The following is a 27,079-nucleotide window of genomic DNA, read 5'->3' on the forward strand; positions in this document are numbered from 1 at the left end:
AAGTATCATTATCTTCCTCAATTATATTTCATGAGGCACAATAGTAATAGGAGCAGCATTATTTGGGAGAGATATCTTTTTACCTCTCTTCCTTTTTCTTTTCTTCTTCTTCACCACATCATGTGTGGGTTCAATCCTCTTTTTGGAGCTCCTTATTAATGAGATTGGTTGAATAGGAGGCTCCTCCTTGTTACCTGATTCATCGTAAGAAATAATAGGAGGATATTGGGAAGTCTCTTCCCTTTCATTAATATTCTCTTCATCTTCTATTTGTTTTCTTTTCTTTATGTAGTTGGCAATATAAGGATTTTCAATGCAATTCACCGCACAATACATATAAATTTTCTCTAGATCAAAATGAAGAACTTTATCAAGGGCAAATTTTGGAATATCCTTAATTCTACGTTTAATTTCTTCATAACCCAAAAGCAAACTAAGTTCATTATGATGTGCAAGGGAAATCAAGTCATCACAATTTTTGGACACGATACGCTCATGAAACAATTTGCATTGAGCACTAAAATGATCAGGTTCATTGCAAAGTTCACAAGTAGGGCTAAGAAATAATAAATTTTCAGCACATTCATCTAGCTCTTCTTGCAACAATTTGGTTTCTAAGTACTTATGCCTCTTGCAATATCTATCTTCCCTATTTGGTGCGTACTTGCAAACCCAATGTACTCCACAAAAATTGACATGTTTATAGGAGACATTTTCATCATAACTAGTGCAATCATCATTAGCATCATGGATATTCAAAGAATTCATACTAACAACATTGCAATCATGCCCATCATTCAAATATTTAGTGCCAAACATTTTAGAGATCTCTTCTTCTAGCACTTGAGCACAATTATCCTTTCCATCATACTCACGAAAGATATTAAAAAGGTGAAGCATATGAGACAAACTCAATTCCATATTTTTGTAGTTTTCTTTTATAAACTAAACTAGTGATAAAACAAGAAACTAAAAGACTCGATTGCAAGATCTAAAGATATACCTTCAAGCACTCACCTCCCTGGCAACGGCGCCAGAAAAGAGCTTGATGTCTACTACAAAACCTTCTTCTTGTAGACGTTGTTGGGCCTCCAGGTGCAGAGGTTTGTAGGACAGTAGCAAATTTCCCTCAAGTGGATGACCTAAGGTTTATCAATCCATAGGAGGCGTAGGATGATGATGGTCTCTCTCAAGCAACCCTGCAACCAAATAACAAAGATTTTCTTGTGTCCCCAACACACCCAATACAATGGTAAATTGTATAGGTGCACTAGTTCGACGAAGAGATGGTGATACAAGTGGTATATGGATAGTAGATAAAGGTATTTGTAATCTGAAATTATAAAAACAGCAAGGTAACTAATGATAAAAGTGAGCGTAAACAGTATTGCAATGATAGGAAATAAGGCCTAGGGTTCATACTTTCGCTAGTGTAAGTTCTCTCAACAATACTAACATAATTGGATCATAAAACTATCCCTCAACATGCAACAAAGAGTCACTCCAAAGTCACTAATAGCGGAGAACGAACGAAGAGATTATGGTAGGGTGCGAAACCACCTCAAAGTTATTCTTTCCAATCAATCCATTGGGCTATTCCTATAAGTGTCACAAACAGCCCTAGAGTTCATACTAGAATAACACCTTAAGACACAAATCAACCAAAACCCTAATTATTATACCATATGCATCACACAATCTCAGATTCATCTATTCAACCAACACAAAGGACCTCAAAGAGTGCCCCAAAGTTCTACCGGAGAATCACGACGAAAACATGTGCCAACCCCTATGCATAGGTTCATGGGCGGAACCCGCAAGTTGATCACCAAAACATACATCAAGTGAATCACATGATATCCCATTGTCACCACAGATATGCACGGCAAGAGATACATCAAGTGTTCTCAAATCTGTAAAGACTCAATCCGATAAGATTACTTCAAAGGGGAAACTCAATTCATTACAAGAGAGAAGAGGGGGAGGAGAAACATAAGATCCAACTATAATAGCAAAGCTCGTGATACATCAAGATCGTGCCAAATCAAGAACATGAGAGAGAGAGAGAGAGAGAGAGAGAGAGAGATCAAACACATAACTACTGGTACATACCCTTAGCCCCGAGGGAGAACTACTCCCTCCTCGTCATGGAGAGCACCGGGATGATGAAGATGGCCACCGGAGATGGATTCCCCCTCCGGCAGGGTGCCGGAAAGGGTCTAGATTGGGTTTTGGTGGCTATGGAGGCTTCTGGCGGCGGAACTCCCGATCTAACCTCTATGCTGGAAGTTTTAGGATAGGTGGGTATATATGGGTGAAAGGAGTACGTCGGTGGACCGAAGGGGGGGCCACGAGGCAGGGGGCGCGCCTCTACCCTCGTGAGCACCTCCTTCATCTTCTGACGTAGGGTCCAAGTCTATCCGGTAGGCTTCCTTCCAAAAATAACTTCTCCAGTTGATTTCGTTCCGTTTCGACTCCGTTTGATATTCCTTTTCTTTGAAACACTGAAATAGGCATAAAACAGAAAATCTGGGCTGGGCCTCCGGTTAATAGGTTAGTCCCAAAAGTAATATAAAAGTGGATAATAAACCCAATATTGCCCAAAACAGTAGATAATATAGCATGGAGCAATCAAAAATTATAGATACGTTGGAGACGTATCAATGATCGTAGTTTGAGGAGTTCATGTATTCACTATGTGTTAGTGCTTTGTTCCGGTTCTCTATTAAAAGGAGACCTTAATATCCCTTAGTTTCTGTAAGGACCCCGCTGCCACGGTAGGGTAGGACAAAAGATGGCATGCAAGTTCTTTTCCATAAGCACGTATGACTATGTTCGGAATACATGCCTATATTATATCAATGAATTGGAGCTAGTTTTGTGTCACACTAGGTTATGACTGTTACATGATGAACCGCATGCGGCATAATTCTCCATCACCGATCCATTGCCTATGAGCTTTCCATATATTATTCTTCGCTTATTTACTTTTCCGTTGCTATTGCTATCATCACTACAAAATACCAAAAACATTATTTTTAATGTTACCTTTTGCTACCGTTATCACTACTATCATATTACTTTGCTACTAAATACTTTGCTGCAGATATTAAGTTTCCAGGTGTGGTTGAATTGACAACTCACCTGCTAATACTTGAGAATATTCTTTGGCTCCCCTTGTGTCGAATCAATAAATTTGGGTTGAATACTCTACCCTCGAAAACTGTTGTGATCCCCTATACTTGTGGGTTTTCATCCGGCAATGTTGATCACGTAGGATTTGACCCAACAAAAATAGATCACGTATAGGAACTAACACAACCTAACTACGTGTGACGCCCCCGATTTAATCGTACACTAATCATACACGCAAACGTGTACGATCAAGATCAGGGACTCACGGGAAGATATCACAACACAACTCTACAAATAAAATAAGTCATACAAGCATCATATTACAAGCCAGGGGCCTCAAGGGCTCGAATACAAGAGCTCGATCATAGACGAGTCAGCGGAAGCAACAATATCTGAGTACAGACATAAGCTAAACAAGATTGCCTTAAGAAGGCTAGCACAAACTGGGATACAGATCGAAAGAGGCGCAGGCCTCCTGCCTGGGATCCTCCTAAACTACTCCTGGTCGTCGTCAGCGGGCATGCACGTAGTAGTAAGGCACCTCCGTGTAGTAGGAGTCGTCGTCGAAGGTGGCGTCTGGCTCCTGGGCTCCAACACTGGTTGCGACAACCAGGTAGAAGGGATAGAGGGAAAAGAAGGAGAAAGCAACCGTGAGTACTCATCCAAAGTACTCGCAAGCAAGGAGCTACACTACATATGTATGCATTGGTATCAACTGGAATAAGGGCTATTATATGTGGACTGAACTGCAGAAAGCCAGGATAAGAGGGGGATAGCTAGTCCTTTCGAAGACTACACTTCTGGCAGCCTCCGTCTTGCAACATGTAGAAGAGAGTAGACTGAAGTCCCCAAGTATCATCACGTAGCATAAATCCTAACCGATGATCCTCCCCTCGTCGCCCTGTGAGAGAGCGACCACCGGTTGTATCTGGCACTTTGAAGGGTCTATTTTATTAAGTATCCGGTTCTAGTTGTCATAAGGTCAAGGTATAACTCCAAGTCGTCCTCTTACCAAAGATCACGGCTATTCGAATAGATTAACTTCCCTGCAGGGGTGCACCACATAACCCAACACGCTCGATCCCATTTGGCTGGACACACTTTTCTGGGTCATGCCCGGCCTCGGAAGATCAACACGTCGCAGCCCCACCTAGACCAACAGAGAGGTCAGCACGCCGGTCTAAACCTAAGCGCCCAGGGGTCTGGGCCCATCGCCCTTAGCACACCTGCACGTTGCGTGGGCGGCTGGAAGCAGACCTAGCCTAGTAGGCGTTCTAGTCCAATCCAACGCGCGCTGCTCTGTTGCTGACGTCACACAGGCTTCGGCTGATACCACGACGTCGAGTGCCCATAACTGTCCCCGCGTAGATGGTTAGTGCGTATAGGCCAGTAGCCAGACTCAGATCAAATACCAAGATCTCGTTAAACATGTTAAGTATCTGCGAACGCCGACCAGGGCCAGGCCCACCTCTCTCCTAGGTGGTCTCAACCTACCCTGTCGCTTCGCCACAAAGATCCACTAGCGGGTACTCCTACGAGCCGACCCGTCTTTTAGTCATCACATGTATCATGTATAAAGTATACAGAATATACTCGTGATCACCTCCCGAGTGATCACGGCCCGATAATATAGCATGGCAGACGGACAAGAATGTATGGCCACTGATGATAATCTAGCATCCTATATTAAGCATTAGGATTGCAGGTAAAGGTAACAACAGTAGTAGCAAGGACAGGCTATGCATCAGAATAGGATTAACGGAAAGCAGTAACATACTACACTACTCTAATGCAAGCAGTAGAGAAAAGAGTAGGCGATATCTGGTGATCAAAGGGGGGGGGGGCTTGCCTGGTTGCTCTGGCAAGAGAGAGGGGTCATCAACACTGTAGTCGTACTGGGTAGCAGCGGCGTCGGTCTCGGTGTCTAGCGAGAGAAGAGGGGGAAGAAACAATAAATATAATGCAAACAGCTGCATAATGATGCATGACATGACAAAACGTGATGCTAGGTGTGTCCTAACGCGGTACGAGGTGGTACCGGTGAAGGGGGAAAACATCCGGAAAGTATTCTCGGTGTTTCGCGTTTTCGGGCAGAGGAGCCGGAGGGGAAAAGTTGCGAGTTCGATAGGTTAGGGCTGCGTGGCAGACAAACGGGCTGCGTATCCGGGTTCGTCTCGTCGTTCTGAGCAACTTTCATGTTGAAAATAATTTAATCCGAGTTACGGATTAAAAGATATGATTTTCTAAAGATTTTACTAATTTCTGGAATTTAATTAATTATTTAATTTAATTCGAAATTAGGATTTATGACATCAGCATGATGTCATGCTGACGTCACCACTCAACAGGGGTTGACTGGGTCAACTGATGCGTGGGTCCAGTGGGACCCACCTGTCATACACTGTTTAGACTTAAACAGGGTTTAGGCTAAACAAACTACTGTTTAATTAAACTAATAGATTAATTAGATTAATTAACTAGGATTAATTAACTTAATTAATTTAGTTAATTAATTAAGTAATTAATTAAGTTTATTTTTAGTTATTATTTATTTTCTATTATTCCTTTTTTAAAACCTTTTTTTTGGAAACGTTCTCTGGGGTGGGGCCCATATGTCATTGGTCCGGGGCCTTAGCGGGCGCGGGCTACCAGCGAGCGGGCGTGGGGCGTCCATGCGGGCGCTGCAGCCAGTGGGCGAAGGGGCGGGCGCACGGCCTGGCTCCGGCGACCGGAGTAGGGCGGGGGCGGTGCAGGCGAGGCCAGTCAGGGCGAGGGGCTTAGCACGGGGGCCTGTTGGAGGCGCGCGGCGGCGCAGGCGGGGGAGCAGCGGGGCCGGCGAGAAGGGGGCGGTCGGCGCAGGGAAGCAACAACGGTGGCGGGGGGCGCTGCAGGGCACGCGCGGCGCGGCGCCGCCGCGCCGGTGGCGGTGGCGGCACGGCCCAGGCGACGGCGCGGGCAAGCAGCTGCAGCAGCAGGGGAGGAGGCACGCGCCGGGGCGAGGCCGTGGTGGGCAGCGGCAGCAGCGCTGCGATGCGCGGGCGCGCGCGCGTTTGGCATGGCCAGGGGCAGGGGCGGCCACGGCGCGGGCACAACGTGTGCGGGCGCGACGCCGCGGGCGTCCGGATGGCGTTGGTGAGCGCGTGCGGGTTGCGCGTGGGCGCGGCAGTGCAGTCACGGCCGCGGCGAGCAGGAATAGGGGAAGAGAGGAGGAGGAGCGCGGGGCGTGCTCACGGGGCCGGTAGGGATAGGGCAGCGGGGCGTGGGGTGGATGACGAGGATGAGGCAGCGAGGGGGAGGCAGGCCGGTGGGGGAGGGGGCGCCGGCGAGGTGATGGTCGGCGACGGCGATCCGGGCGGCGGCGTCCTGGCGCGACGAGGTCCTCCTCCCTCGATCCCGATCTAGTCGGGGAGAGGGGGATATTTTCGTGGGGGGGAGTGAGAGTGTCGGTGGAGTGGTGTGGACAGTGGGGGGGGATAAGGGCGCGGCGGGGTGGGCCTCCTAGTGGCCTGGGTGTGTGGCCGAATGGGCCGGCCTGCTAGGCCGAGGCCCAAGGGGTAGGGGGTTTCTCTTTTTTTTGTCTTTTCCTTTTTTTTCTTTTTTTATTTCTCCTCTCTATTTTATTTAGTTTAAAGCACTTAGGCACTTTATAAAAATATATTTATTACACCATAATTAAATATGCAAATTATGGCACTGCCCGAACATTTTTGTTTTAACTTTTGAAAACTTTTATAATTTAACTTTATTTTAATTTTTGAATTTGACTCGGTTTTGGACTAACGGTAGGTTATCAACAGTAACCGTGGTGACGTGGCATGATTAGTGTGGGATTGCTGTAGCAAGATTATCCGGGCGTTACAAATCTCCTCCACTACAAGAAATCTCGTCCCGAGATTTAGGAGGTAGAAGGAAACAGTGCGGGGTATTCATCACGAAGACGATCCTCGCGTTCCCAGGTGGCTTCGTCTTCAGAGTGATTCGACCACTGGACTTGAGGAACTTTGATCGCCTTCTGACGGGTGCGGCGTTCAGCTTGGTCGAGAATGCGGACCGGATGCTCTTTATAGGAGAGGTCCTGTTGCAATTCGAGCACTTCATGGTCCACTGCTCGGATTGGGTCCTTGAAGCAACGTCGGAGTTGTGACACGTGGAACACATCGTGAACCTGAGAAAGGTTCGGCGGAAGCTCCAGTTGATATGCCACCTTTCCACGCCTTTCGAGAATAGTGAAGGGACCGATATAGCGGGGAGCTAACTTTCCTTTGATCCCGAAGCGGTGTGCACCCTTCATTGGTGTAACTCGAAGATAAGCCTTTTCGCCAGGTTGATAGACCATGTCTTGGTGATGACGGTCATACTGACTTTTCTGACGTGACTGAGCAGTCTTGAGATTCTCGCGAATAATGCGAACTTGTTCTTCGGCCTGTTGGATAATATCCGGACCAAAGAGTGGACGCTCCCCAGTTTCTGACCAGTTCAGAGGGGTTCGACACTTTTGTCCATATAGCACTTCGAAGGGGGACATCTTCAGACTAGCTTGATAGCTATTATTATAAGAGAACTCGGCATATGGAAGAGATTCCTCCCATTTCTTGCCGAATGAGATTACACAAGCTCGAAGCATGTCTTCGAGAACTTGGTTGACACGTTCAACCTGTCCTTGCGACTGAGGATGAAACGCAGTACTGAACGACAGATGAGTTCCCATAGCTTCTTGGAAACTCGCCCAAAACCTTGAAGTGAATAAGATGCCACGGTCTGAACTGATAACCAGTGGAATACCGTGAAGTGAAACAATTCTGGCCATGTAGAGAGTAGCAAGCTGACTAGCAGTGATTGTCTCTTTGACCGCCAGAAAATGGGCAACTTTAGAAATCCGGTCAATGACGACAAGAATAGCATCATTACCTTTCTACGATTTGGGAAATCCAGTGACGAAGTCCATTTCAACATGGTCCCATTTCCATTCAGGAATAGAGATAGGTTGCAGAGTTCCAGCAGGCCTTTGATGCTCTGCTTTGATTCGGCGACAAACGTCACACTCAGCAACATAAAGAGAAATGTCCTGCTTCATATTGGACCACCAGAATCTTTGACGAATACCCTGGTACATCTTCATACTACCAGGATGGATGGACAGAGGCGTATCATGAGCTTCTTGCATAACCCTTTTAGTCTTATCCAGGTTTTTCTTCGAACATGGTACCACTAGGCGGCCTTTGAAATACAAGGCGCCATCATCGGCGATAGTGAAGAATGAGGGCTTTCCTTCTGCTACATGGCGTTTAATCTTATGGACTTCAGAGTCATAACCTTGAATAGTCTTTATACCAGCTACGAGATCTGGTACGATAGCCAGGGTATTTAGAGAACCCTTAGTAACAATAAGAAGATTCATCTTGCGGAATTCTGGGGGAGGGGGAGCGAGTGCTCCAGGAGGAACAATATGGAGGTTCAGCTTTCTAAATTCTTCGACAAGCGAGGGCTGAACTTTGTGAACCTAGAGGTGGTTGCAGTAAGACTTGCGGCTCAAGGCATCAGCCATTACATTAGCCTTGCCGGGGGTATATGATATACCCACGTCAAAGTCTGCAACAGTCTCCATCCATCTTTGCTGACGGAGGTTCAGATCTGGCTGAGTAAATAGATACTTCAGACTTTGGTGATCGGTGAAGATCTCGCAACGATTACCGAGAAGGTAGTGTCGCCACTGCTTCAGTGCATGAATGACAGCAGCAAGCTCGAGGTCGTGAACTGGGTAGTTTTCTTTGTGAGGGCGCAGTTGATGAGAGGCATAAGCAATCACTCTGTGCTCTTGCATTAGGACACAGCCTAATCCTTGACGGGAAGCGTCACAGTAAATGACGAAGTCCTTCTTAGTATCAGGTGGAGCAAGCACGGGGGCAGAGGTCAACTTGTCCTTGAGCGCCTGAAAACTTTCCTGACACTTGTCTATCCATTCGAACTTGACACCCTTATGCAACAGATTAGTCAGAGGCCTGGCAATCTTGGAGAAGTTCTCGACGAATCGACGGCAATAGCTGGCGAGACCGAGAAAACTTCGGACTTGCTTCACATTCTTCGGAGGAGTCCAATCGAGAATAGCCTGAAACTCGTTCAGGGTTGACGGCAATACCATCCTTGGAGATGACATGCCCAAGATAGGTTACTTCGGGGAGCCAGAATTCACACTTGGAATACTTAGCATACAGTTGGTGCTCTCGAAGCTTTTCTAGCACAAGACGAAGATGTCCAGCATGTTCTTCCTCGTTCTTGGAAAATACAAGGATATCGTCCAGATAAACCACGACGAACTTGTCGAGGTAATCCATGAATATATAGTTCATCAGACGAGAGAAGGTGGCTGGAGCATTCGTTAAGCCGAATGACATGACGGTGTACTCGTATGATCCATACCGAGTCATGAAGGTGGTTTTTGGGATGTCCTCTTCACGAACACGGATCTGGTGGTAACCCAATCTCAAGTCGAGTTTGGAGAACACTGATGAGCCAGCCAGTTGATCATAAAGATCATTGATCCGAGGAAGAGGATATTTATTCTGAATGGTAGCTTGGTTTATAGGACGGTAGTCTTGGACTAATCGGTTTGTCCCATCCTTCTTCTTAACAAAGAGAGAAGGTGCTCCCCAAGGAGAGCAACTTGGGCGAATGAAACCTTTGACAAGAGATTTGTCGATTTCCTCCTTAAGCTCAATGAGCTCATGCGGCGGCATCTTGTAGGGTCGTTTAGCTATAGGGGTGGTGCCGGGTTTCAAGTCGATGATGAATTCGACAGCTCTAGCAGGGGGAATCCCTGGAAGTTCTTCTGGGAAGACATCTTGGAATTCACGAACGACGGGAATGTTTTCAATGCCCTCGAGTGGTGCAGCGTTCAACGCATTCAAGGCATAAAGCCGTGCCTCGGCGTTTTGCACCAGATGAGCTTGGTAAGTAACTATTTCGTCTGAAGGGTGTAGCAGATGGACGGTCTTAGTGGCGCAAACTATAGAAGCAGTATGCGCTTTTAACCAATTCATTCCCAGAATGAGATCAATGCTACAGGACTTCAGTACGATGGGAGAGACAAGGAATTCCAGTCCTTCGATTTCTACAGGGACGTCGTTGCAAATCATGGAGGTTCGACATTGGCCCGCAGGGGTGTGTACTAATAGTGAAGCATTCATGTCCTCACATTTAATGTCGTGCAAGCATGCAAAACCTTCTGACATGAATGAATGCGATGCACCTGTATCAAATAAAACGGATGCTGGTACTGAATTTACGAGGAGGGTACCCATCACAGTAGCAGGCTGGTCTTGAGCTTCGCTCAGATCAACGTGGTTGGCATGAACACGACCATAAGACTTGGCATTGTTGCTGCGGGGCTGGTTGCTTCCACGGCCAGTTGCTGGAAGGGCCAGTTGATTCTGGTTCTGGTTGCATTCCCTAGCACGATGCCCTGGTTGTCCACACCTGAAGCACAACCCATTATTGGGAGTGGGAACAGGAGCTTGTGGTGGTGGAGCTGGGAGTCTTGGCTGCCTAGTCGGAGGAGCAGGCAGACGAGGTGCAGCATAGGTCTGCCTTGGGGTAGGTGCATCCGGCTGGTACAAGCTATTGGGAATCCATATCTTGCGCTTCTGCGAGGACGGGCCCGAAGATGAGCCCGTGTCACGGTTGCGCCTGTGAGAGCTCTGGTATTCCTGCAGACCAGTTTCGACATTGATGGCCTTGTTCACCAGAGTGGCGAAATCAGCAAAGTCATGCACTAGAAGTGCGAGCTTGATGTCAGCTTGAAGGCCATCACGGAACTTCTCCTGTCTGCGTGCATCAGTTGCAATGTCTTCTTCAGCATAGCGGGACAAGTCAAGAAACTCCCGCTGATAAGCTTCAACAGTTTTGTTGCCTTGGGTGAGGTTGCGGAAACTCACGCTTCTTACGGTCCATGACTCCCTGAGGAATGAAGCGAGCACGGAAGGCAGCTTGGAAGTCTGGCCAGGTGATGATTGTTCCAGCTGGCAGAGTACGCCTGTGGCTGTCCCACCATTGAGCTGCGGGTCCCTTCAGGAAGAAGGAAGCAAAGGTGACATAGCTGGCAGGGGCTACATCAGCAGACTCCATCTCATAGGTGATGTCACGGAGCCAGTCATCAGCATCCAGAGGCTGAGTTGAGCTGCGGTACACAGTTGGGTTCAGGCGCATGAAATCCTGCAGAGTTACTGGGGTTGGCTGCTGGTTCATATTGGGGCGAGGAAACTGAGCCATCATATTCTCCATGAACTGGCGATTCATCTCAAGCTGTTGGATCATACCAGCCATGTACTCAGGCGGTGGTGGGGCGTTGCCACCACGACCACGACCACCTGGTCTAACCATCCTGCTAATATATAACAGGGGTAGTTCAGCATCGAGAAATTTTGCAAGGACAAGAATCATTCATGATGAAACATGCACAATGAAAGCAGCACGATAGATACTACATAGTAGATGGCATATCTTACAAAAGAGATCATGCATAGAGTTCGGTACACAGAGTTCAGTACATAGACTAATACATCATAGGCGGCACGCAGGCTCGCGACGAATGCATCTAACACTAATAAGCAAGCCTTCATCAGTCCCAGGTGGAACTGTGGAGGTAGGTGTAGCCTGACAGCTGGTAGTGACGCGAAGGGAAGACCTCCACGCGAGCAGCCTGGGGTCTGCGGATACTCTGGTGTGGAACCCGATGCGCAGGTGGCAGGAGAGGACCAAGTGCAGGAGAGTAGCCTCCCACATCTGGCCAGCCGACGCCCTGGGGCATCACGGTCCGGGCAGGGTAGATCGCAGAACGCGACAGATCACCAGAGCGGACAGAGGGGTGCAACAGCGTTAGAGCACGATACAGGTGCTGACAGGTGGTGTACAACTCGTGGCGAAGAGCTCGGTTAGCTCTATCCAGCCCATCAGCATGCAGAACCAGGTTCTGATGGTAGAAGGGTTCTCGGGTGACAGTGGAGTAGGCAGCAGTGTAGTATCCCTCCGCACCAACATCGGATGCGATAGCAATGTGCCTGAAGGGGGAGGTGTCCAACTCCTGATACTCTCCACGAAGACGTGTCAGAGTAGCATAAGCAGCATCATGGACCGCCATATCAATAGTCACTCCAACTCCATGAGCAGTGTGCAGCACGGTAGTGGAGTCATACTCCCGAGAGTAGAGGTGGACGATGGCACGGTACTGCTCCTGGTTGAAGTCCTGATACTCCTCATAGACGGTGTATTCAGGGTGCCAGCGATAACCCAGATAGGTCATCATCTCAACCAACACAGCAGGTGATCCTGAGGCACCAATGGCCGTCGTGTGGCGCACGACCTGCCTCGTGGGTTCCATCTGAAAACAAAGATGTTTTCACAGGAGTCAAATGACAATGTGGATAATGTTCAAATACTACTCTAAAGAATAACTAGGGCTTATCCAACTTTGGGGTGAACGTGGTCACGGGATCCTAGTGTTAGAGTTAGTAAAATCGTTTAACCCGAGTAGGAGAGAGTTCAGTGTCCCAGAGTAAGGATCGAGGAGTAAAAGAGCCTAATACCACCCAGATGGCGATGTGGGCCCGTAAGGCACACAGCCATGTTAGTAAAAGTTTTTGTAATGTCTAGACTCAACTTCGACCAAGGAGTGTGGAAGGGGGATTCCTACAGGCAGTCGGCTCTGATACCAACTTGTGACGCCCCCGATTTAATCGTACACTAATCATACACGCAAACGTGTACGATCAAGATCAGGGACTCACGGGAAGATATCACAACACAACTCTACAAATAAAATAAGTCATACAAGCATCATATTACAAGCCAGGGGCCTCGAGGGCTCGAATACAAGAGCTCGATCATAGACGAGTCAGCGGAAGCAACAATATCTGAGTACAGACATAAGCTAAACAAGATTGCCTTAAGAAGGCTAGCACAAACTGGGATACAGATCGAAAGAGGCGCAGGCCTCCTGCCTGGGATCCTCCTAAACTACTCCTGGTCGCCGTCAGCGGGCTGCACGTAGTAGTAGGCACCTCCGGTGTAGTAGGAGTCGTCGTCGAAGGTGGCGTCTGGCTCCTGGGCTCCAACATCTGGTTGCGACAACCAGGTAGAAGGGATAGGGGGAAAAGAGGGAGAAAGCAACCATGAGTACTCATCCAAAGTACTCGCAAGCAAGGAGCTACACTACATATGTATGCATTGGTATCAACTGGAATAAGGCTATTATATGTGGACTGAACTGCAGAAAGCCGGGATAAGGGGGGATAGCTAGTCCTTTCGAAGACTACGCTTCTGGCAGCCTCCGTCTTGCAGCATGTAGAAGAGAGTAGACTGAAGTCCTCCAAGTAGCATCGCATAGCATAATCCTAACCGATGATCCTCCCCTCGTCGCCCTGTGAGAGAGCGATCACCGGTTGTATCTGGCACTTGGAAGGGTGTATTTTATTAAGTATCCGGTTCTAGTTGTCATAAGGTCAAGGTACAACTCCAAGTCGTCCTGTTACCGAAGATCAAGGCTATTCGAATAGATTAACTTCCCTACAGGGGTGCACCACATAACCCAACACGCTCAATCCCATTTGGCCGAACACACTTTTCTGGGTCATGCCCGGCCTCGGAAGATCAACACGTCGCAGCCCCACCTAGACCAACAGAGAGGTCAGCACGCCGGTCTAAACCTAAGCGCCCAGGGGTCTGGGCCCATCGCCCTTAGCACACCTGCATGTTGCGTGGGCGGCCGGAAGCAGACCTAGCCTAGTAGGCGTTCCAGTCCAATCCAGCGCGCGCCGCTCCGTTGCTGACGTCACGCAGGCTTCGGCTGATACCACGACGTCGAGTGCCCATAAGTGTCCCCGCGTAGATGGTTAGTGCGTATAGGCCAGTAGCCAGACTCAGATCAAATACCAAGATCTCGTTAAATGTGTTAAGTATCTGCGAACGCCGACCAGGTCCAGGCCCACCTCTCTCCTAGGTGGTCTCAACCTGCCCTGTCGCTTCGCCACAAAGATCCACTCGCGGGTACTCCTACGAGCCGACCTGTCTTTTAGTCATCACATGTATCATGTATAAAGTATACAGAATATACCCGTGATCACCTCCCGAGTGATCACGGCCCGATAATATAGCATGGCAGACGGACAAGAATGTATGGCCACTGATGATAATCTAGCATCCTATATTAAGCATTAGGATTGCAGGTAAAGGTAACAATAGTAGTAGCAAGGACAGGCTATGCATCAGAATAGGATTAACGGAAAGCAGTAACATGCTACACTACTCTAATGCAAGCAGTAGAGAAAAGAGTAGGCGATATCTAGTGATCAAAGGGGGGGCTTGCCTGGTTGCTCTGGCAAGAGAGAGGGGTCGTCAACACTGTAGCCGTACTGGGTAGCAGCGGCATCGGTCTCGGTGTCTAGCGAGAGAAGAGGGGGAAGAAACAATAAATATAATGCAAACAGCTGCATAATGATGCATGACATGACAAAACGTGATGCTAGGTGTGCCCTAACGCGGTACGAGGTGGTACCGGTGAAGGGGGGAAACATCCGGAAAGTATTCCCGGTGTTTCGCATTTTCGGGCAGAGGAGCCGGAGGGGAATTTTTGCGAGTTCGATAGGTTAGGGATGTGTGGCGGACGAACGGGTTGCGTATCCGGGTTCATCTTGTTGTTCTGAGCAACTTTCATGTTGAAAGTAATTTAATCCGAGTTACGGATTAAAAGATATGATTTTCTAAAGATTTTACTAATTTCTGGAATTTAATTAATTATTTAATTTAATTCGAAATTTGGATTTATGACATCAGCATGATGTCATGCTGACATCACCAGTCAACAAGGGTTGACTGGGTCAATTGATGCGTGGGTCCAGTGGGACCCACCCGTCATACACTGTTTAGACTTAATTAGGGTTTAGGCTAAACAAACTACTGTTTAATTAAACTAACAAATTAATTAGATTAATTAACTAGGATTAATTAACTTAATTAATTTAGTTAGTTAATTAATTAATTAATTAAGTTTATTTTTAGTTATTATTTATTTTCTACTATTCCTTTTTCAAAACCTTTTTTTTGGAAACATATCATTGGTCCGGGGCCTTAGCGGGCGCGGGCTACCGGCTAGCGGGCGTGGGGCGCCCGTGCGGGCGCTGCAGCCAGTGGGCGAAGGGGCGGGCGCGCGGCCTGGCTCCGGCGACGGAGTAGGGCGAGGGCGATGCAGGCGAGGCCAGTCAGGGCGGGGGGCTTAGCAATGGGGCTGCTGGAGGCGCGCGGTGGCGCAGGCGGGCGAGCAGCGGGGCCGGCGAGGAGGGGGCGGTCGGCGCAGCGAAGCAACAACGGTGGCGGGGGGCGCTGCAGGGCACGCGCGACGCGGCGCCGCCGCGCCGATGGCGTTGGCGGCACGGCCCAGGCGACGGCGCGGGCAAGCAGCTGCAGCAGCAGGGGAGAAGGCGCGCGCCGGGGCGAGGCCGTGGTGGGCAGCGGCAGCAGCGCTGCGGTGCACGGGCGCACGCGCGTTTGGCATGGCCAGGGGCAGGGGCGGCCATGGCGCAGGCACAACGTGTGCGGGCGCGACGCCGCGGGCGTCCGGGCGGCTTTGGTGAGCGCGTGCGGGTGCGCGTGGGCGCGACAGTGCAGTCACGGCCGCGGCGAGCAGGAACAGGGAAGAGAGGAGGAGGAACGCGGGGCGTGCTCACGGGGCCGGTAGGGATAGGGCAGCGGGGCGTGGGGTGGATGACGAGGACGAGGCAGCGAGGGGGAGGCAGGCCGGTGGGGGAGGGGGCGACGGCGATCCGGGCGGCGGCGTCCTGGCGCGACAAGGTCCTCCTCCCTCGATCCTGATCTAGTCGGGGAGAGGGGGATATTTTCGTGGGGGGGGAGTGAGAGTGTCGGTGGAGTGGTGGGGGACAGTGGGGGGGGGGGATAAGGGCGCGGCAGGGTGGGCCTCCTGGTGGCCTGGGTGTGTGACCGAATGGGCCGGCCTGCTGGGCCGAGGCCCAGGGGTAGGGGGGTTTCTCTTTTTTTTTGTCTTTTCCTTTTTTTTCTTTTATTTATTTCTCCTCTCTATTTTATTTAGTTTAAAGCACTTAGGCATTTTATAAAAATATATTTATTACACCATAATTAAATATGCAAATTATGGCACTGCCCGAACATTTTTGTTTTAACTTTTGAAAACTTTTATAATTTAACTTTATTTTAATTTTTGAATTTGACTCGGCTTTGGACTAACGGTAGGTTATCAACAGTAACCGTGATGACGTGGCATGATTAGTGTGGGATTACTGTAGCAAGATTATCCGGGCGTTACACTACGACTCTTACCAGCCACGTTACAACTACATGGTGGTGTTCTGAAGTTTTTCTTGATGTCCTCTTTCAGTGCTTTAGCAGAGGGAATTCGAATACCAAAGAAGCCAATATAGAGTATAGATGAAGCTTGTACAATTGCGTGCGTCAGCGCCTTCAATTCCTTGGCACTCATGCTATTGTGCCTCACCATATTTTGATTATATTGCACAACACTAGATACCTCCATGGCATTTCTCTCTTTCCTAGTAGCTACAACACCATTGGCCACATCATCGGGTAGGGGTGCATGGTGACCAACGGCCATAGATGTGCAGAGGACAGTCCGATGAGACGCACGGGTGCTGCCAGGAAGGGAGCCACAGCATCTGCTGCCGTGGAGGTCGGTCGCGCCAGGCGGTAGCGCAAAGGGTCACCGGTGACGCGGGGGAGGCGGCGGGGATCGGGATGTTTCGGCAGAGGCGCATGGTGGTAAGGCAGCAGCGGAATGACGTGGAAGGATGCTTGCGCGCGGGATCCATGGCGCCCATGAGCTGCGAATGGATGTGTGCGTGCGGTATCCACGATGGCCGGATCCGCCTGCTGCTGGTTGGTGCGCCGCATCACTTGTCGCCCTGCAGTGCACAGAGAAAGTTTCAGACATGCGCATTAGTGTTTGAAGTGCCAGAAATTCAGAACAAATCTTCAAGTTCACTTCAACAACTGAACACTTGAACATCAAACAAGACAAATGCGTGCGTGGTGGAGTCAGCCGCCTTGGTACAGCCGGTCCAACCACTGATCCGTTCGAAGTTCACACCGGGCCTAACCTGCAATAGAACACAAAGAAAATCAGAGTTGCATGAACTTGGACGAGAGAGGAGCACATGGAGTTGTAGCTCTCGTCGGCGCGGCGGGGCGTCGAAACCAGTGGAGTGGACTGGACGAGGAGCGCCCTAGGAGGTGGGAGGTGGCGTCCACCGGCAAGGTTTGCTGGGAGATGGGGGATCCCAGTCAAGTGCAGCTGAGCCAGGGGACGCGGTCGCCGGCTGCGATGGATGGTGGAGGTCAGGCGGTGGGAGAGTGGTGGGGTTGGAGGGCGGCGGCGGGGGGCGATCTAAGGCGCACCTGGGGGACGGCGGCGAGAGGTGCATCGGAGCTGGGAGGGCCGTCGGCGGTGGCGTCCGAGGATGCAGAGCTGCGGCGAGAAGCGCGTCGGGGCGGGAGGGCCGTCGGCGGTGCCGTCCGGGGATGGATAGCGGCGGCGAGAGGCCCATCGGGGGGGCTGCGGCGGGAGGCGCGTCGGTCTGGGAGGGTCGTCGGCGGGGGCATTCGGGGATGGCGCGCTGCGGCGCGGGGAGGGGGTGTGGGTTTCTGGGGTGGGCGCGCGGTGGCGGGATCCGAGGGCGGTGGCGGGATGAGGTGCTCGGGGGAGGAGAGCTGGAGAGGCAGGAGGATGGTTATTTTCTTTTTTTTTATCGTGGGCTCGGTTCAGATTCTCAAATTCGTGAACATCTCCTCGACCCTCTATATATAAGGTCCTGTGACCAAATAGTTATTCTAATTTTGGGATTAAAATAGTGCTATCTTATATATATATATAGGGTCGGTCTATTCTGCTAACACCCTTAAGGCCTCCTTTAGTTTGTAGAAATTTCATAGGAATTTTATAGGATAGGATTTGTAAAGGAAAAATTTCTTTGAAGCCCTTTAGTTTGTAGGAATGAATTTATATTTCCATGTAGGATAGGAATCAATCCTTCATATTTTGGAGGAAAAAACATTAACCTAGACTTAATGGAAAAATTTATATCCTATACATCAAATGATATCTCTTTCTCTATAGGAATTAAGATGCATGTAATCTCATTTTCTATGATTTTTTTATTTCTATAAAATTTCTATCCTATCAACCAAAGAAGACCTAAGAGTCTTCTGCTAACACCTCGTCTTATTCTGCTAACACTAATCCTCGACCCAGCTCACCTTCTTCCCCGCGTCACACCCCAATCCCTATCCACCTTCTTCCCCGCGTCACTCCCTCGATCCCCTTCCACCTTCTTCCCCGCGTCACTCCCTCGATCCCCTTCCACCTTCTTCCCCCGATCCCACCCCCGCCACCCCCTACCCCAACCACCCCGGCACCGCACCATCTCCTCCCCGGTGCCACTGCACCACCTCTCTTCCCGCGCCGCGGCACCACCCCCTCCCCGCGCCGCCGCACCCTCTCCAACCACCTTCCTCCTCGGCCCACCTACCCCCGCATCGGCCAGCCGCCGGATCCGCCCCGTCGTCGTCCTCCCGCGGCTGTCCAACGTCAGATCCGCTCGTAGCCGTCCTGGGGGCGCGTCATGGGCGGCCGGCTTGAAGGATTGGATGGGTCCGGTGAGCTCGAGGGTCGCCGCGACCAACCCCTCCGCGTTCCTCCACCTCCTCCCTCCCAATCTACCATACAGCTGTGTATCATACCAACTCCCACTGAGATTCTTCCCAGACTTTCACGCCCGCGCCGCACGCCTCTTCCACTACCGTCGGCATTGCGCTTGTCATCCCCTTCCGCGACCCTCATGATGGGCTGCATGCGTGCTGTAGGGGTCCCACGGCCGTGTAATTCGCGTGCGAGTGTGAGCTCCTTCCTCCCAGACGAGCATCAGCCTTCAAGGATTGGCCACCGCCCCTCGTCTGTCCACAACCAGTGTTTGGAGCTACCGGTGCTCCACCCCTGCCCAGATCGAAGGCGCGCGCCGATTCTGGCCACCCTGCCCCTCCGCCACTGGACGGGTCCTGGCCGCACGACTCTTGTGGTTCACTTTTGTTTTGTTTTTTCTGTTGAAAATATTCTGTGCGCGGGCGAGGGATGGCTCCGGGGCTCCTCCGACGTCCTCCGGTGGCGAATGTTGATGTCCCTACCCTCTCTTCTGCTAACCTGATTCCCTCCGCGTCCTCTGTTGTGTAGGTCTAGCAGCACTCCCGTCATCGATGCAGCTCACTTCGTTCGTACAGGTGTTTTTTTGTTCAAACTACAGCTCACTTTGTGCACAGCATCTCGGAACAACCTGAGGGTGTGGGCGCCCCTTCCCAGCAGCCCGGCGGCCGCACCCGTGCAGTCCACAAACGAGGTTGTCAAGTTGAAGAGCGGCTGGTGTGGTGTCCCTTTCCAGCGAGCACATCATGCAGTGCTATTGAGTGTGGTGTGCAGTGCAGCTTGACCTAGCGTGCAGTTTACGGCCCTCACCTGCAGCTTTCTCCTACACAGTCACGCACGGCGGGAGACAAGTGCACTGCACTAGGGTGGCCGGCGACATACTTTTTTTTAGTAGTTCATCTTTGATGTATGTTTTAATTTCATCTTGTTTGTGGTTCCCTTGTGGCATCCTGCAGTACGGATTGCAGGCGCATGCAGTTTTTTAAATGCGGAGAAGCTCGGTCCATGTAGTTCACGACGAGGTAGGCCATCAGGGGAAGGAATCAGTAGTACTCTCGCACCTGAAAACATAACAGATGGCAGAAAACTACACACACAAACATACACCATCCATATTCCAATCAGAGAAGCTCGTCCAGCTATCCAGCGATTTGTGCATGTCACCTTGAGAATCCATACAACAGAGTTGGCCTGGGCGACGGGGTCGACGGAGCCGGTCCGAGTAGTCAGAAAGGGGCGAGTAGTCAGGTTCACTGCCGATGAGCTCGGCGACGAAGGCCGCCGCTGACTCCTCCTCGGCGCCGGAGTACCAGCGACCGTCCTTCTTGGCGGTGGTGCAGGCGCTGGCGGCGTCGTCGACGAAGAAGGCGTCTGCGGCACAGAGGAGGTAGGACGCGTTGTCTTTCGGCATAGCCGGCCGGTGGGGGCCATCACTGAGCAGCAGCCATTGTCGTCGAGTGGGCGTGGTGGTGGTGGTGGTGGTGGTGGTGGTGGTGGAGCATGTTAGACTTTGTAACGTAGCCCAACTGTGTAATATGTATCATGTATCATTATAAATATATGTGATAGGCCACCCCTAGAGGGTCAAGCCAGTTCCCACAAATCCTACGTCTAATATGGTATCAGCCTAAACCTAGGACCTACTCCACCTCCGTCTCAGTCGCCGCCGCCGCCGTGCCCCAAACCCTAGGGCCGCCGCCGTCGCCGCTGCAATGACTGCTTCCGCCTCCAACTCTGCCAGCTCCGGGACCATACCCGCAACGCTGGCCGCCCTGCTGAATCTTCCTGCCCGCACTGGTGCCTCGCCGACGCCGCACTTCTTCGGCACCGCGGCGGTGGGTTCGCTGTTTTCCGCCCCGATCCCGCCGTCTCCTGCGCCGTCGACCGTGGCGGCCTCCACCGCCGCGATGTTCGCGCCACCGGCGGCTACTGCTGGCTCGTCCCCGACACTCGCCATCATGCCGGCGGCCTCGGGGGGCTCCGACGATTAGCGTGCGGGTGTGACACCCCCAGCCCCGACGGTCTCCGCGGTAGCTGCCACCGACGCTGCCCTGAACTCCGGGCCGTTCCACTTCGACAACCTCATCACGACTCTTCTCACGCCGGACAACTACATGTTTTGGCGCGCCAAGGTTCTACCGCTGCTCCGCAGCCGCTCCCTCCTTGGCTATGTCGACGACTCTCTGTCGTGTCCACCGCAGGTCCTTCACACCGTCCATGGCCCGGCCATCAACCCGGCGCATCGTCTGTGGGTGCAACAGGACCAAGCGATCCTCTCCACCATCCAGGGTTCCCTTGGAGACGGGTTCGCTGGCCTTTGTCTCTTTGCTGCCTCCTCCTTGGATGCGTGGACGACTCTGGAACATGCGTTTGCCCAGACCTCCACTGCTCACGCGATGGCTCTTCGCAGCAAGCTTGATGATGTCAAGAAACTGGACTCCTCGGCCACAACATACTTCAACAAACTCAAGGTCCTGGCGGATACATTGACCTCTATCGGTCGACCATTGAGTGATGAGGAGTTCGCCGGCTATGTGATTAAGGGCCTTGATGCTGACTACGACAACCTTGTCGAGGCCGTCCACAATGCCAAGCCGCCACTTCCGCCGCACGAGCTCTTCTCCCGGCTGCTCTTCACCGAGCAACGCATCGAAGCTCGCCGCTCCACCAACTCCATCGCCGACCAGCCCGCGGCCTTCTGGGCCTCACGTGGCCAGCGCTCCACTGCGTCTTCGCCGCCTGCCCGCGTCACCAACCCGCCAGCGCCATCCTCGGGCGGAGGCCCTGTACGCTGTCAGCTTTGCGGGCATGAGAGGCATGTCGCCTCCAGGTGCCACAAGAGGTTTCAGAGGAGCTTCCTGGGTATTGGCAACGATGGAAAAGGTAATGAGCGACAGTTTGCCATGGAGGACTCTGGCCCTCCTGCTGCTCATGTTGCTGCCAAGAGCAAGGATACACGTGTCGACCCCGGCTATACATCGTCATATCCGATTGATCCTGCATGGTATATGGACACTGGCGCCACGAATCATATGACGAACGAGCTCACCAAGCTGTCCACCCATCAGCCATATTACGGTCCCGACAAGGTTCACGCTGCCAACGGTGTAGGTATGCCCATCTCTCACGTTGGTCAAGCATCTCTCTTAACTAGTCATCCATCTAGGCAGCTTCATCTTCGTAATATTTTACGGGTCCCCTCGGTGACTCTTAATCTGTTATCTGTTCCAAAACTCACTCTTGATAACAATGTCCTATGTGAATTTCACCCGTTTGATCTTTTTGTTAAGGATCGAGCCACCCGGGAAATTCTGCTTAGTGGTCGTCTCAGCCATGGCTTATACCGCTTGGAGGATTCATCCGCCCCGCGCGCCTTCAGTGGTGTTCGTGTGTCACCGTCCCAGTGGCACTCTCGCCTTGGTCACCCTGCCACTCCCATAGTTCGTCATATACTTCACCGTCATGAGCTGCCTATTGAGTCTAGTAATAAGGAGATGTCCGTGTGTGATGCCTGTCAACAAGGCAAAAGTCATCAGTTACCATTTGTTTCTTCTACTCGTCAAGTAACGAGTCCTCTTGAACTTGTGTTCTCTGATGTGTGGGGTCCTGCTCAAACTTCTGTGAGTGGTCACAACTATTATGTTAGCTTTATTGATGCCTACAGTCGGTTTACCTGGCTTTATCTTCTTAAGCGCAAATGTGATGTGTTTGATATATTTATTCAGTTTCAAGTGCATGTAGAATGTCTTCTCAAGCATAAGATTATTCATGTCCAGTCTGATTGGGGGGCGAATATCGCAACCTCAATGCTTTCTTTAATAAGCTTGGGATCTCTCATCGTTTATCATGTCCTCATACACATCAGCAGAATGGCGCTGTTGAGCGCAAGCATCGACATATAGTTGAGACCGGACTCACACTCCTGGCTCATGCGTCTGTACCTTTTCGTTTTTGGAGTGATGCCTTTGCTACAACATGTTTTCTTATTAACCGTCTACCTACGCGTATCATTAATATGAAAACTCCTATTGAGCTCCTTTTACATGAAATTCCTGATTATACCTTCTTTAAGGTGTTCAGGTGTGCTTGTTGGCCTCATCTTCATCCTTATAATTCTAGAAAGCTTGAATTTTGGTCTAAGAAATGTGTGTTTCTAGGTTATAGCTCTCTTCATAAAGGCTACAAGTGCCTTCATGTGCCAACAAATCGTGTCTATATATCTCGTGATGTTGTCTTTGATGAGAACGTCTTCCCCTTTTCCTCCATGCCGCAGCAACCTTCCACACCACCATCTATGCATTCATCTCCTCTTATGCTTAGCCAATTTGAAGATGTTGCATATTCGCCTGTGTTGTTACCTAACCATGGTGCAGGTGTTGGACGTGGTGCTCGCCTGGAACATCTTCCGGATACAACTCCTGTCGCGCATGTTGACCGGTCAGTGCACGTGCATGCACCCATCGTCGACCCCGCCTCTGGCGCCGTGCCCGTCCATGCAACTGGACCAGCGCTGGTCTCCGACACTGGGCTGGTGTCATCTGAGGCACAGTCCACGACAGTTGAGGCACGGCCCATGACCCCGCCGCTCTCCCCTGGGCGGCTCGAGCGGTCTCCATCCCCGCCTCCACGCCTGGACTCGCCTCCGTCGTCGCCTTCGTCGACCGCTCGTATGTCCCTGCCGCCCCTTTCGCCTGGGTCAGCTGGGCCTACCGTCGACTCGCCTGAGCCCTCACCTGGGCTCCCGTTGCCCGCTCTGCCGTCATCCTCTCCCATGTTGGCGCCGCCGGCTCCCATTCCTGTTGCACCGCAATGCCCGCATACTCAAAGCCGCAGCGGTATTGTCAAGCCCAAGCAGCGTCATGATGGTACTGTCACATATTTGGATGTCTGTCTTACTCATTCTGTTGCAGATCCCACTGATGAACCACGCCACTATGAGGTTGCTATGAGTATTCCTCACTGGCGGGCAGCTATGGAGCAAGAGTACAACGCTCTTCTTCATAATGAGACATGGACATTGGTTCCTCCTCCGCCTCGTGTCAACGTTATTGATTTGAAGTGGGTTTTCAAAGTCAAGAGACATGCAGACGGGTCTATTGAGCACTACAAGGCGCGTCTCGTGGCTAGAGGGTTTAAGCAGCGACAGGGCCTGGACTACGAGGACACATTCAGCCCAGTTGTTAAACCTACTACCATCTGGCTTCTTTTGTCTCTTGCAGTCTCTCGTGGTTGGTCTCTTCGACAGCTTGATGTGCAGAATGCTTTTCTCCATGGGTTGCTTGAAGAGGAGGTTTACATGCGGCAGCCACCAGGGTTTGTTGATCCAGATCAGCCTCATCATCTCTGTCGTCTGACGAAGGCGCTCTACAGACTGAAACAGGCACCTCGTGCCTGGCATGCTCGTCTTGCTTCGACTCTTCGTACTCATGGATTCGTTCCGTCGACAGCTGACAGTTTGCTGTTCTTATTTCAGCGCCCCAGTCTGACTGTGTATTTGCTTGTGTACGTGGACGATATTATTCTGGTCAGTTCTTCTGTCACGGCTGCTGATGCTCTTGTGACTGCTCTTGGCAGAGATTTTGCGGTTAAAGACTTGGGACAGCTACACTTCTTTCTGGGCATTGAGGTTGCACATCAGTCTCGTGGCAGCTTGGCTCTCACCCAGAAAAAGTACTCCCTTGATCTCTTGCGCCGTGCTGGTATGCTCAAGTGTAAGCCGTCACCCACGCCCATGTCCTCTACGGATAAGCTCTCGGCCACTGCTGGTTCTCCTCTTTCTTCTACGGATGCTACGGAGTATCGGAGTATTGTTGGTGGCTTGCAGTATCTGACTATCACCCGTCCTGATCTTTCATTTGCGGTTAACAGGGTATGTCAGTATCTTCATGCTCCTACAGATGTGCACTGGTCTGCTGTGAAGCGCATTCTTCGTTATGTGCGTCTCACTGTCTCCTATGGTCTTCATCTGCGACCTAGTTCCTCTACTGTTCTCTCTGCATTCTCAGATGCTGATTGGGCTGGGTGTCCATATGACAGGCGATCCACGGGGGGACATGCTGTATTTCTGGGTCCTAATTTGATCGCCTGGAGTGCGCGCAAGCAAGCCACTGTTTCTCGCAGCAGCATAGAGGCTGAGTACAAAGCTGTTGCCAATGCGACTGCTGAGCTTATCTGGATTGAGTCTTTGCTTCAAGAGCTAGGAATCTCCCAGTCACATCCTCCAGTTCTTTGGTGTGACAACATCGGTGCTACGTTTCTTTCGACAAACCCGGTGTTCCATGCACGAACCAAGCACATTGAGATTGACTATCATTTTGTGAGGGAATGTGTTGCACAGAAGCTACTACAGATCAAGTTTATCTCCTCAAAGGATCAACTTGCCGACATCTTCACCAAGCCTCTACCTTCTCCCATGTTTGAGGTCTGTAGGCGCAATCTCAACCTCCTAGATGCATCAGGAGTGAGTTGAGATTGAGGGAGGGTGTTAGACTTTGTAACGTAGCCCAACTGTGTAATATGTATCATGTATCATTATAAATATATGTGATAGGCCACCCCTAGAGGGTCGAGCCAGTTCCCACAAATCCTACGTCTAATAGAGCAAAGGTGATGCGATAGTGGAGTTGATATGGTAGCTAGAGATGAGTAGCCGCGCGCTAGTGTGAGCGATGTGTGGGAGCGCAAGGGGGTATATAATAAAAAATGCTAGACTTACAGGATGGCTTGCGTGTGTGTGTGCAAGTGCAGAACAGAAGTGTTCACTCATGAGTGTACGTGTGTATATGTATCAGTGTATGTATGAGCTTTTATCCTTTGCATATATGTTGTTGTAGTACAAGAAAAGAGAACAGCCTCCATAGCTGATAAGTAGGCAATGATTAGTAAGAAATACTCCACGTGCCATGCATGCTAAGCTGTGTCCGAAACACAGTCAATGGGAATGCACTGATGATAATATTATTTTTTGAACACAGTACAAATGCAAACACTCATACATACGTACATACACTCGTCCTATAAACGCAAGCACACACACCCTAGTACCCTACTGCTATGAACATCTTCGAGAGACTGGGCCGGCACATTATTTTGAAATTGACGAAATCGCTAGAAACGTCTTTCTACTTGACGGGAAGGTCTCCTCCCACCGAATGCACTGATGACAATCAGATGCCTATAGGCGAATTTCAAAAATGCATGAAAAGAAATGTTACGATTCGCTCAATCTTACCAAAAATCTAAACGCAAGAATATAATGATAGAAATCCACAATTTCATTGCAAATCAATGGTGTTGCCACGTAATCATGTTGGTGTCGCGTTCTACACAACTACTTATGTTCGTTGGGTAGCTTGGTTTCTTTGGAGTTATGGAAGAATACTACCGTCCTTTTAAATGCATGGATCGTCATATGGTAAACTGAAAAAAAAAACAATTCAAAGAAGCTCACTTCTTATTAGATGTAGCTCACTTGCTCAACCCCTTCGGTCCACTCACCTTGCGTAAAAAAAGTATGAAAATAGATAAGAAAAACTCATCCGGTTCACTTTTGGTATTGTTGCGGTTCACTTTTGATAGTGTCGCGGTTCACTTATGCCCAACGTGAAAGTGCAAAAAAATATTGAAAAAAAAGATAATGAAAAGTAATGTGGTTCACGTTTGATAGTGTTGTGGTTCACTCGCCCTCGTCTTTGTGGGCCACTCTTGTTCATAAAAAAGTAAAAAAAACTCGTCTGAGAAAATTTATGTCTGACAAAAGAAATTATGCAGCTCGCTTGCCCGTCCGATGCAGTGCGGTTTTCACTATGAAGCAGTGCGGTTTTCTATACGATGCGGCTCACTGTCGATTTTGGTGTCACGAAAAACAAAGTGTCCACATTTCGGTAATTTCAAAACTGCTCTTAAACTATAAGGAATTAGATAAAGTATTTTACATGAAAAATTTGCGTCTCATCAATATCTTCCCAATGGTGTATCATTTGAATCATTCCGGCCAGCGGTTTGTAAAAATTTCATGAAAAAATGACCGCTGCCACTCCTCATCCGCTGCAATATTTACAAAATTAACTTAAAACCAAAATTAATCTCAAAAACATTTCTACGTACGAAAGTTGCATCTTGTCCATAGCTTTCTACCGGCGTATCACACGCCATGTTTTGATAAACGGTTCAAAACTAGAGCAAAAACAATACCAAAAATTACAAAATGTTCAA

The 27,079-nt window shown here is 50.2% G+C and overlaps 1 protein-coding gene across 2 annotated transcripts; it reads right to left on the bottom strand.

Moving 5' to 3' along the window:
- Window positions 1-16,557: 16,557 nt before the first annotated feature.
- On the bottom strand, window positions 16,558-18,150 carry LOC123081967 (uncharacterized). 2 transcript variants are annotated; one of them, XR_006438876.1, is made up of 2 exons: window positions 17,569-18,150; window positions 16,558-17,489 (listed from the first exon to the last, which is right to left on the bottom strand). XR_006438876.1 is itself a non-coding variant. In XM_044504445.1 (2 exons), exons 1-2 carry the CDS (start codon window positions 17,770-17,772, stop codon window positions 17,157-17,159), a joined length of 318 nt encoding a protein of 105 aa, XP_044360380.1. In that variant the 5' UTR covers window positions 17,773-17,947; the 3' UTR covers window positions 16,558-17,156. The 2 variants fall into 2 exon arrangements, 1 of the variants encoding a protein (XP_044360380.1); XM_044504445.1 differs by having other exon boundaries at window positions 16,558-17,270; window positions 17,569-17,947.
- Between the last annotated feature and the right edge of the window lie 8,929 nt (window positions 18,151-27,079).

Source organism: Triticum aestivum, chromosome 4A (genome assembly GCF_018294505.1).
Source record: "Triticum aestivum cultivar Chinese Spring chromosome 4A, IWGSC CS RefSeq v2.1, whole genome shotgun sequence".
Lineage (NCBI taxonomy): Eukaryota > Viridiplantae > Streptophyta > Magnoliopsida > Poales > Poaceae > Triticum > Triticum aestivum.

What these genes read in the sequence shown, in the direction of transcription:
- LOC123081967 (XM_044504445.1), bottom strand. Translation starts at nt 17,772, where the DNA reads ATGCCCCCGCCGACGACCCTCCCAGACCGACGCGCCTCCCGCCGCAGC. An exon ending in CTCTCGCCGCCGTCCCCCAG is followed by an intron (nt 17,271 to 17,568) that starts GTGCGCCTTAGA and finishes GTTCTATTGCAG; the next exon opens with GTTAGGCCCGGTGTGAACTT.